The 13051-nt window shown below is 41.0% G+C and overlaps 1 protein-coding gene across 11 annotated transcripts in view; it reads left to right on the top strand.

Moving 5' to 3' along the window:
• The window catches only part of CFAP20DC (CFAP20 domain containing), a 512401-nt gene that overhangs the window by 101655 nt on the left and 397695 nt on the right, over positions 1 to 13051 (top strand). For all 11 annotated transcript variants that reach the window (XR_008844939.1, XM_056524504.1, XM_056524505.1 and 8 more), the window contains one exon: positions 2470 to 2542. Coding sequence is in view for 9 of the 11 variants with exons in the window: in XM_056524504.1 (XP_056380479.1) it covers positions 2470 to 2542 (73 nt within the window). In the remaining 2 variants the exon portion in view is untranslated. The remainder of the gene's footprint in view (positions 1 to 2469; positions 2543 to 13051) is intronic.

Genomic DNA, 13051 nt, shown 5'->3' with positions numbered 1-13051 from the left:
ACGCACGCCGACGCACGTACGCGACGTGATGACGAGGAAGGAGAGCGCCGGCCATACAGTGGATCCCTGAACGGAGAAGACACCGAGGAGGCAGGTGAGGTCCCCCCCCCCCTGGTGTCCTGTAAGCACTAACCCGGCTATTCAGTCGGGCTGTTCGGGACCGCCGCGGTGAAATCGCGGCGGTCCCGAACAGCCAGACTGAACAGCCGGGTTAGTGTCACTTTCCCTTCAGACGCGGCGGTCAGCTTTGATCGCCGCGTCTGAAGGGTTAATACAGGGCATCACCGCGATCGGTGATGTCCTGTATTAGCCGCGGGTCCCGGCCGTTGATGACCGCAGGGACCGCCGCAATAGGGGTGTATTCGCCGTATAAGAAGCACCAAATTTTTCCCCCCAGTTTTGGGGAAGAAAAAGTGCGTCTTATACGGTGAAAAATACGGTACTTTTCTTACTCTGCGCCAGATATTCTTGTGTTGGATTTCTATTGCAATACTTCACTTTTTTGCATCTACATGTTTTTTATGTAAAACATTTCAATAAAGATTTATATGTTCATACTTAAGGTGGTGTTCTAACTCCAATTTCTCTGTATACATATATTTATGGAGTCCCCCTGTCCTTGACAGGATTAGTACACACTCTCCTATGGGTGCATTTTTTTAGGACTTTGGTGTTCATAGACATAGAGGAGTAGCAATGCTGGTAAATACCGTAGAAATGAGACAATGGCATTCACCTCTACTGGAGAATTCTCTTTATTCATTGGTTTTCCCCGTGCATACATAGATACTGAGGCAAAGAGCGGCAACGGAGTGAGCAGGGGAAAGAGGTCAGCACACACACAGTGTGCTGACCACTTTCCCCTGTTCACTCCGTTACCACTCCCCCCTCAGTATCTATGCATGCATGGGGAAAACCGATGAACAAAGAGTGAATTCTACGGTAGTGGTAAATGCCATTTTCTAATTTCTACGGTATTTTCCAGCATTGTTAAAAATGAAATTGACCATTTAAGTTACACACAGGGTCCATTCAAACCTATAGGATATCAGTGTAATGCAGGAAAGAACAGGTGCTCCAGAGCAGGTGATGCTCTTTGTGGACACCTTCTACTGTGGCCAACAGTTGAGAATCCCGAACAGAGGTCCCTCCTCTATGAGCTCTGAATTCTCTAATATGGTATATAAAAATAGTTTTTTTGTTCATTTCTCCGAACGCTGTGTGTGGGCTTCCGTGTTCGCAGCCGCCGGGTGTGACGTCACACCCGGCCTCTTCGTGACGTCTCGCCCGCCCCCTCGTGACGTCTCGCCCGCCCCCTCAATGAAAGTCTATGGGAAGGGGGTGCAACCGACGTCACGAGGGGGCGGGCGAGACGTCGCAAAGGGGCCGGGCGTGACGTCACGCCCGGCGGCTGCGAACACGGAAACCCGCACACAGCGTTCGGAGTGATGAACTTCCGGACGCTGTGAGGGGAGCTCCGAACTGCAGGGCAGCGCACAGCCCCTTTAAGTACACAACCCTTTGAAATAGGTCATAACTTAAAGAAATTTGGAACATTTATTGGTGTATCCCAGATTTATTTATTTATGTAAAATGTTAGTAATGACCAGAAAGGAATGAGATATGGTATTACTGATGAAGGTTGATTGTTTTGGAGGCTTAGATTGCCCATACACTTTAGGCTAAAGCTGGACAACCCCAATGACTTCTACATGTTCGGACGACTGTCTGAAGTGTATGGCGCCCCCCTGACTCTCCACTGACAAATAATGTCAGCCAAACAGTCAACAGGTCTTGGTGGTTTATTTGTTCTTATGGACCTTTTTGAATTGTTAAAGGGGTACTCCAGTGGGAAACATTTTTCTTTAAATCATCTGTTCCAGAAAGTTAAACAGATTTGTAAATTACTTCTATTTAAACATCCTAATCCTTCCAGTACTTATCAGCTGCTGTATGCTGCAGAGGAAGTTCTTTTCTTTTTTAATTTCCTTTCAGTCTGACCACACTGCTCTCTGCTGACACCTCTGTTCATGTCAGAAACTATCCATAGCAGTATAGGTTTGCTATGGGAATTTTCTCCTACTCTAGAAAGTTCCTGACATGGACAGAGGTGTCAACAGACAGCACTGTGGTCAGGCAGAAAATAAATTAAAAAATAAAATAACTTCCTGTGGAATATACAGCAGCTGATAAGTACAAGAAGATTTAAGATTTTTAAATAGAAGTAATTTACAATCTGTATAATCTGTATAACTTTCTGGCACCAGTTGATTTAAGAAAAATGGTTTTCCATCGGAGTACCCCTTTAAGTGCTATGATATCTACATGTATGGACCTCAGGATGGTTACTAAATCCTCAGGAGTATTAATTGATCACATTATAGAAATTATTTGGAACTGTCATACACTCCTCAATATATCAAACATTAAACTTAACCCAATCTTTTTTCTTGTTGTTGATAACTTTAGTTGGACTCATCCAGAGGTTCCTGGTCCTTCAATTGTACATTCCGCTAGGACAAGATTTCTCTGCTGAACTTCTGTAAGTAACGGAAGCGTCTGCATTATTTATGCACCGAAGACACTTGATCAGTTGAATTAGTACCACAAACCATTAATTGCATCTGGCACATTTCACATTAGAATTTGTGACTTATGAAGTCAACAGTAATTAAGCTAATTTCATTATTTCCATAGTGCCAGTACATTCAGAGATTTCCTGTGTGACAACACGGACAGTACATCTGTCCAAATGAACAAAAACAGCTTATTTTACAAATGTACAGTGTCTCCTATCAGACAGAATTATACTATTAACCGAAGATTTAAAGTGATGTACGGAACTTTTATAGGGATGAAAATTCTTAGCTTCATATAAAGTAGAGTCTAGTCCAACATAAAAAAAACACAATAACTGTATATAAAGTATAGTAGTATCACAGGTTTTCCTTCACTCAGGGCAAGAGTTCAGATGAACCAAGGCAAAATGATATATATATATATATATATATATATATATATATATATATGCAACATGAGAGAGAAAAAGAACCTTGGCACCGCTGGAGTTCCTTTGTGTAAATGCCCACTGCGGCAGCTGTAATGTCCTGAACTCCTGATGTAAAGCTATAAAGCTATATATATATATATATATATATATATATATACACTGTATAATAGGATTTATAATTCTCTCAAGTATATTGCCTTACAAGTTAATACCAAATATCCTTGATAGACCAAGAGGTAATTGTTTTATTGTTGTTTAATATTGAAAAACATTAGACATGATGTTCTAGGGTGGTTATGGGTTGATATCTAATATCCCTGGAGATCTAGGGTGGTTTAGTAGTTAATATGTATAATGTACTTCTAGTTTATGATTAATATTCTATATGGATTAGGTTGGAGAAGTAGCCAGTGCTGGTGGTTTGGTGGCGCAGGGCGATAAATACACTTGTACTCAACTGTTTCCAATCCCTTGCCAGTGGCGTTCTACTGGTGCCAGCCCCTACAGGTGAGTGCTTCCTGGCACATAGGAAATGCTCACTTAGGCAATCACTGGCTGAGCAGGCATTACCTATGTGTCAGGATGAAAAACAGTAAATACTTAAGAGCGAGGACCAGCACTGCCAGAACAGCACCAACCGGTTGATGGGTGAGGGGTAAATACCAGTGTTTTCATTTTTCCCTCATTTTGAGCATTTTTAAACATAAATATAATTATTCTTGTTTTTAATTTATAAATAGCTGCTACAAAAACAAGTAATCCATTAAATACAAGTGAAAAAAAAAGCCAATTTTGTCAACAGGCTCATTATACAAGCACTTCCAGTCAGAGTCAGACTGTTCACATGACGCCAACATCATTCCACCTATAACTCCAGGCATCATAGACTAAAATCCATGAGATCTTACTAGTTATTCTGAGATCTCACAGGTGTAAATGAAAAAGAAATGTTACACTGGAATAATTATGTTATAGTTCATAATGTGATATGATTTAAGCTTTAGCATACATATTCAAATTTCACATCATTCATTCATTAACACTCAAGAGATCTCACAATAACTAGTGACTTGTGGGTTTTAATCGATGCCTCCAGGGCTTATGGTCAAATGATGCTTTTCAGTAAAAAGGCCTTCTTAAATTTTTTTGATTTCTATACATCATGTTGCTATATCTGCACCAGCTTCCTACAATTTAAAGGAAACCAATTTTTTTCACATACTTTTGCTATCTCTATGTGCCATTTAAGTGTTCTTTAATGTAAGCAAGCATGAAGAGTATGTCAATTCCTAGGTGAGATGGAAACTGTTAGTCACAATAAATGCTCTTAGTTTCCCTCTCATATAAAAAAAGGAGATTCTCACAGCATGTAAAATAAGTGTATGTGGAGCAGGGAAAATAACCTAAGATGTAAAGAAAGCAATATCATAGGGAATACAACGTATTAAAGGGATTGTCTCAGAACAGCACTGCTCTTTTATCATGATCGGCTGATTCTCTGTTTTTTTGCTATAATTTTTCCAAAATCTAACTGCAATAGCGCAAAGTACAGTAAAAAAAACATATAATTTTTACCACAATTTAAGCAAATAGCTGCAAAAACAAAGCCAAAACACTTTAAAAACTTGAAAATTAACATGAAAATTCAGTAAAAATGCAACATGTGAACACAGCCTTAAGGCTTTCAATCTTCATAAAACCTCTCCATTGTGATCAGAGGTCAAATCAATTTCTCCAAAGGCAATATTTGTCTAAAGAGTGCACTTTTAATAAGAAAATGCATGAAAACTGCATGTGATGTACGCTGACACCAACCCGGGTGATCCTTTTATGGGAATTTCAGTGATGAGACTCTACCCCCCTTCTTTGCAAACCAGAGGATTCATAGGAAATGTAAGGAGCAGCAAAACATCATTTCAGAGGAGAAAATGCAAATCAGTGTACACATTACTCTGTGTACGCCACTGTTTGTACGCTCCGGCCCTTTTAAAGGGGTACTCCTCCCCTAGACATCTTTTCCCCTATCCAAAGGATAGGGGATAAGATGTCTGATCGTGGGGTTCCCGCTGCCTGGACCCCCGCAATCTCTGTGCACCCCAGCACCTGGTGTTCATTTAGAACGCTGGGTGTGGGTGGCCGGGTCGTGTCGTCATGGCCACATCCCTCGTGATGTCACGCCCCACCCTCTCAATGCAAGTCTATAGGAGGGGGCGTTGTGGACGTCACGCCCCCTCCCATAGACTTGCATTGAGGGGGGCGGGGTGTGACATCACAAGGGGCGTGCCCGTGACATCACGACCCCACCGCCCGCTCCAAGCATTCGGAACAAAATGTTCCTAATTCCTGGGCAGCGGAGTACCCCTTTAATCGTACTGTTCTCGGAAAGAAAACACAAATACTTGAATGTATCCTGATCATCAGCTAAAAGCAACTGAGCTAATCGAAAGGACATGACAGGGGTGTGGAAATTAAAAAAAAAACTACTTGTCCAAGGGACTAAAGCGGAACACAATCTACTTGTCCCTCAAGAAAATCCACTTGCCCTGGTAGACAAAATAATTTCGACCAAAATAGTCTCATCCCCCCCCCCCCCCCCACTAGACCACCAGGGATGGATATAAGATCCATTAGACACTGTTGTCAACTTTGATCGCAGCATGCCAGGCTATTAGCGGCGGGAGGGAGAGCTGTAGCTCCTTTTACGCCTGAGCCAAGCCCAGATAAGTCTAGATGTAACTTTTTGATCACCATAAAAAAAATTTAATATGAAGTGACCAAAAATGAGCAATTCTGGACTATTCTTTTACATTTACACCGTTCACCGTACGTTTAATTAACATTATATTTTAATAGCCTGGACATTTCCACATGTAGCGATACCACATGTTTATTTTTGTACATTATTTTTATTAAAAGAAAATTGGAAACTTTTATTAGGAAAGGGGCTTATTCACATATATACGCACTTTTTAAAATATTTTAAACACTATTTTTCAGTCTTCATAGGGACTTATGTGTTACTGGGGGGTGTTCTGCTTCTCCAGTTTATATGGTGCATTTTATTTACTCTAATTATGTGTGAGAAAATGCTGGAAGTTGCATTTAGTTAGTAGATAACTACAACTCTCAGCATGCCCTGATACAGCATATGGTTGTGTGGGTGTTGCAGCATGTTGCACTGTATAGTAGAACAGTTAAGGTTATTGTGTAACATGCTGGGAGTTGTAGTTTTGGTCCATGTCAGCTGCAGAGCCATAGTCTGTGTCAGGGAATACTGGGAATTACAATTAGTAACTACAACACCCAGCATGCCCTGATGCAGCCTATGGCTCTGCAGCTGACCCGAACCAAAACTACAACTCCCAGCATGTTACACTTTATAGTTCTACAGTTTAGGTTATGGTGCAACATGCTGGGAGTTGTAGTTTTGGTTTGGGTGTATTTGCGTGCATCCGTGGGGCTCTTGGTTGGCGGGTGAGTATGAAGGGGGGGGGGGGGGTCTGGGGGTGCACTTTAGTGCAGGTGGCCAGAAACCACAAAAAATAAATTAAATTAGATGGTACAACTGGCGGCAGTGCCCCCCCCCCCCCCCCCCCACATCATACATTACATACACACGTGACAGATACATCATACACATACATACACCCGCCACTGCCCCCCCCCCCCACATCATATATTACATACACACATCACACAGACATCACACACAGACATCATACACACATCACACACAGACATCCTACACACATCACACACAGACATCATACACACATCACACACACATCACACACACATCACACACAGACATCACACACACATCACACACACATCACACACACATCACACACAGACATCATACACACATCACACACACATCACACACACATCACACACAGACATCACACACACATCACACACACATCACACACACATCACACACACATCACACACACATCACACACAGACATCACACACACATCACACACAGACATCATACACACAGACATCACACACATCACACACACATCACACACAGACATCATACACACAGACATCACACACACATCACACAGACATCATACACACATCACACACAGACATCATACACACATCACACACACATCACACACAGACATCACACACACATCACACACAGACATCACACACACATCACACACAGACATCATACACACAGACATCACACACACAGACATCATTCACACATCACACCCTACATATACAACCACCCTTCCTGTCGCATGCATTCTCTGTCTCCTCACCTGAGCCGCCATGAGTGGACATCAGAGCTGTAGTCCCGGACAGTGTGAGGTTAAATGGGTTTAAAAATCTCCCCTCACACCGGACGTCCTCTCCTCTCTCCCCTCCCCCGCTCTGTGTTTTCCCCGTGCAAACATGCAGCCTCCCCGTGGTGGATTAGGTCCTGTGAAGAAAGAGCAGGGGGAAGGGGAGGGATAGAGCTGTGTGCGGGGGAGTGGAGGAGCTGTGTGCCTAGCTGTGGACATCCTTTCTCTCCCCCTGTCTTCTTGTGTTATGTAGCTGCGTCCTCCATCCTCCGGGAGGATTAGATAAGGGGGCGTGGCTCAATTATGTAATGCGAACGTGTGACCTCGGGCTCTGCGGTCAGCTGGGGGCCGCCGCCGCCCCTCTCCATACACTCTGAGTACCGGTGTGAGGTGCAGACTTGCATCCGCTCCTGCGCCTCACACCGGCAGTAAATAAAAATAAGGGGGAAGTCGGTCTGTCCCTGCTAGCCCGATACAGGGCTAAATCTATAAGCAATTCACCTGCCCGGCGCCCAAAACTACTTGTCCCGGGCATCGGGCGATAGAATTTCCACATCCCTGACATGAACAAAGAAAATGATTTTCGGGTTTCAGCGTAGATCCCGTGTACGCATGTTGTGCAGCATGTAACATCTTTGCATACAAATGAAAATGTCGGCTTCAAGGTTGATTTGATCTGCTGCATAAACAGGCCAGAGCCCGCACAAGGCTGTTCATCATTTAAGGAAAATGGCAAGCTAAGGTCTGTTATCTAAGAGGGAAAAAAATACAATATAAGCAAATAATTAATGTATCCTCCCTGATAGGAGGAATGTGTTAATAAAATCCAATAAGGATGTGACAGTGCCTTCTATATATCAATTGCATGTCTAATTACTGAATAGCCATCTCTTAAGACATATGAATAGATGGACATGTAAATCTTATTGCACAGTGACTGACTGTTTACTTTGGGTTTGTGACTTGTTCCATACCGATAAAAAAAAATAAAAAAATAATAAGCTATTAGTAGTGTTTTCTAGGATAGGGAAGGCTTGCTTATATATACTAAGTGGCTCGGCTACATCAGTTTGTTTCCTATCCCTAGTAGTCATTGCCAGAACCAAAGAGTAGCTGGGGTGTGCAAGTGTGCAACTATACTAAGCATCTTACCAGCACTGTTTATGGATTTATATACATAATTATTGAACATGTCACCATTTTTTTCACTAAATTTGAAAAATACATAGGAGTTATAATCGACAGTAAATTTAATTGTAGTGACCAGTGTTGGGCAACTGCTGCCAAGACAAATAAAATCATGGGGTTCATCAAAAGGGGCATAGATGTACATGACAAGGAAATAATTCTACCGCTGTACAAATCACTAGTCAGACCACACATAGAATACTGTGTACAGTACTGGGCACCAGTGTACACCAAAGATATAGTGGAGTTGAAGAGGGTTGAAAGACGGGCAACCAAAGTAATACGGGAAATGGGAGGACCACAGTACCCAGAAAGATTATCAGAATTAGGATGGGTTCACATTAGCGTTAGGGAGCTCCATTACAACAGATGAATAACGAGGCTTGGGCAGAGGGTATTATAACTCAATATAACCTAAACAGAACCTGGCAGGTCTCATTAACTTTGAATGGGGTTCATCAGGATTTCCATTAGATGTACATTATTTTGCAGACAAAAAAAACATGCAGGGTTTTTTCTCCACTAAAGTCCCATAATTTTTGCGGAATCAACAAACAAGGCTCCATAAAGGAGCTCCGAATGCTGATGGGAAAATAGCATTAGGGTTATTTGGTTTAGAAAAAAAATTACCTTAGGGGTTAACCTTAGGGGTTGACAATACTATCTATTCATACCCAAGAATTAATCTATAACAAGGGGGCATCCTCTACGCCTACACCATCACAGAGGGGGGTTCTTTACCATAAGAACAGTGAGACTATGGAACTCTCTGTCAGAGGAAGTGGCCATGGTGAACACAATAAAAGCGTTCAAAAGGGCTTGGGTGTGTTTCTGAAGAGTAATAATATTATAGGTTATGGAAAATAGATTTATAGCAACAAAACTTTGTTCCAGGAATTTATTTTAATTTGAGAACAAACTTTTTCCCTAGTATAGGGCAATTGGCATCAGCTTCGTAAGGGTTTTTGCCTTCCTCTGGATCAACACATTAGGGACAAAATAGGGTTATAGGTTGAACTTGATGGTATTTTTTCAACCTCATGAACTATGTAATTATATGTCTTTTCTTAACTTCCTGTTAAATCAATATATCCTGCGAAATATAGTGGTAGATTATCATTTTTTTATTACACCAGTCATGTGTTTACACTGTTCTTGTCTATGTAAGATTGCTATGTAAAGAAAGCCTTTTTAAACATTGGAATAGCATGTTGTGATATCGTGTTGAATAGGCTTCATAAGAAATTAGAATCCTTAACCAAACTAAACTAATGAAAAGATAAGGCTGGACACATCTGTGCATATATACAGTCAGTCAATAACTGTAATAGCCTTGTTCTCCATGTGCAATGTTTCCTTATTACTACATAAGCCTCAGTTCAACTCATGCTGCCTACATTCTTCCGGAGCTTAGTATTGAACTCATTTCAGAGCAAAAAACTCCTTGTTTCTTCCACTGAAAAGAAAAACAGAAACAAAATAATAACCCCATCCTCTTCTGCTGTACAATGTATGTAATCACTCTCTATAGTCTTTGATTACATCTTCCGGTATATACCAGCCCTGTACTCGTCTATTGAATATTAGCCTGACACAAGCTTGAACCCCTTTATTCCCCGTTATTACATAGTTTGCCTATAGCGCAGAACAACTCAAAGGAAAGCAAATGTACTGAAGGCAAGTCAGTAGGTGAAAATCAGGAGGGAATCCCCTTGATTCTGATAGTGAAGATGAATATTAGGAGCCATGCAGTGATATATCTCATTAACCTGTCAAATTAGCGACTCTTACCACTGTGCCAGCGACAGCTTGTGTTGCTTTTGCTTTCATATCTTCAATACAGAAATAGATCTTTCTGGCAGTTTTATTTTACTTACTGAACATAATAATTTAGGAATGAATTCTCAAAGGTGCCGTCTGGCATATTCCTAGTAATAACAGAATTGTTCCAAGATTACAATGTGATTCGAGAACGGAGGTACCCCAGTTTACATTTTAAGGAAATGCAAATCAAGTTTTCATCCATTTGTTCTTCCTGGGGCATTTATAGAAATTTATGCAAATATAGAAAAGTCAGATGGGCCCTTACGCTCCCACCACACTTCCCTGTACAGCCAGATATTCGCAGTTGACATTCTCTCTGATCAGAGCTGTTTTCTGCTTTCTATCCTGTGCATCTGGCCTAGACCGTCAAGGCTTTTTCTGGCTGTAACTCCCCTACAGAAGTTCTACACCCAACATTGTTCCTGCTTTTGCCCTTTCCTACTGTTCTGCCATAATTTCCTTCTAATACTCCCTAACACTGTCTCTGCTTTGATACCCCAGGTGTCCCATAGTACTGTGCCCTTTTCCTTCAATGCACTACTTACCTGTATTATTGTTTCAGTGCTTTTTCACTAATCCAGTGCCCAGCACTGTCCAATAGGAAGAAAGAAACGGAGTTGCCGATCACTTGTCAATCTGTCCTCCTTTCTGGCAGAGTTCCTCACAAGCAATGTATAAAGCCCTGGTTAATCCTCATCCTCATCCACAGTTGAGTACATTTAGAAGACCCCAGACATTAAGACTTCTCAGTACCAGGACCCCCTAGCCCAATGACAATATGGTCTACTTTAATTGGCAGTATACCCCATTGAAGTTGAAATTGTAAGTGTTGCAAATTTTGCTGAAAGGACGCTGCAGATTTTACAGTAAATAATTTGACTGCCTTTCTTATGTACATAATGTGCACCAATATCTGCAGCTTAAAATCTGAAACGTACCGATCTTTTTTTAGGGCGGATTTGCCTCTAAGGATTTAAATGCACGACATTCTGATCCCATGTGAAAATATCCTTAAGGTTAAACCTCACTTATAGTTTTTATGTAAAAGTCTATTCTTCATTAGACATAGACTATTGATTAAAATCTTTTAAATTAAAGAGACAATTCGATCAAAAAAAAAAATTTCCAAAATTTTTAAAAGCATTATCTGACCATTATAAACTGATGGGTGACCTGTTGTCATAATATATATTTTTTAAAGTTACTCTATGTAAACTACTTCCTGTCATGTGACTTTAACTTCCTGTGTGTCTGCGCTAGCAGATCAGAGATTACATTTTCTGTCAGACCAGGAGTTTGAGGTGGTTACTCAATTAGATCACCCCACCTCCAGCGAGAGCCATCTGACTTGTAGCATAGCCTAGGAGGACTTCTAAAATTACTAATTAAAATCCCACTTTATCTGCAAAGGGAGCTCCTGGAGACTGGGAACGCTGGGTCAGAGCTCAGTTACCATACTTTCTATGGCTGCTGCTGAAACTGGAAGCTAGATTACTGCATAATAATGATACCTTATGTGACTGCTTCTGGGTTACAGCTCAATGATAGTAACTTGTGACTACTGCTGGGGCCAGGAAAGCTGGGTTACTACTCAGTAAATGATATGTTGTGAGAGTGTAAAAGCTGGATTAAAGCTCAGTCATGATTCCGTCTTAATCTGCTGCTGAGACTGGGAAAGTTGGGTTATAACTCAATGACTGCAGCTGATACTAGGTCCATTCTATCTTGCTTCTTCATATTTTCCACTGCTCGTTGCTCCTACCTGTCTATCATTTTTGTTTATGTCGATCTATCAAGGAAACTATACAGTTGTAATTCTGTTCTTCCTGTCCTTAACCCGCTATTATATTAAGATTTTTTTTGCAGCAGTAGTAAACTGACAACAGCTGCCCCTGGTATTCTGGTCTTTTAAAGGACATCAGCATAAAGCCATCTGAACCTTTATTTATTCCCTGCCTCTTTTCATGAGGTATACCAGATAATGTAATTATTTAAATTAGGTTACATGGTGCACTTAAAGGGTTCCTAGCTACTCACTGCTACTCCTGGCCTTCTTCTTCTTCTTGGTAACTTCTTTATTTATAAATATTAATTTCCCTGTTTCTGGAAGATCTCCCCATGAGAACCGTTACCAGATTTATTTACCAATCACTGCTAACAGGAGTCGTCCTGGAAGATTTAAAATTAGCCCATTTACAAATAAGTAGAGAGGAATCTGTAAACTAAAGGCCAGTAAGTATTACTTTACTGAGAGAGTAGTGGATACATGGAATAGCCTTCCTGCAGGAGTGGACGCTGCAAATACAGGGAAGGAGTTCAAGCATGCATGGAATAGGCATAAGGCTATCCTTCATATAAGATAGAGATAGGCATAAGGCAATCCTTCATATAAGATAAAGATAGGCAGAAGGCTATCCTTCATATAAGTTAGAGATAGGTATAAGGCTATCCTGTATTTAAGATAGATATAGGCATAAGGCTATCCTTCATATAAGATAGAAATAGGCATAAGGCTATCATTCATATAAGATAGAGATAGGCATAAGGCTATCCTTCATATAAGATAGAGATATAAGGCTATCCTGTATATAAGATAGACATAGGCATAAGGCTATCCTTCATAAAAGATAGAAATAGGTATAAGGCTATCCTTCATAAAAGATAGAGATAGCCATAAGGCTATCCTTCTCATAAGATAGAGATAGGCATAAGGCTATCCTTC

Source organism: Hyla sarda, chromosome 6, assembly GCF_029499605.1.
Source record: "Hyla sarda isolate aHylSar1 chromosome 6, aHylSar1.hap1, whole genome shotgun sequence".
NCBI classification, from domain to species: Eukaryota; Metazoa; Chordata; class Amphibia; order Anura; family Hylidae; genus Hyla; species Hyla sarda.
Note: the sequence above shows the minus strand (reverse complement) of the source record. Positions and strands in the feature narration are given on the sequence as shown.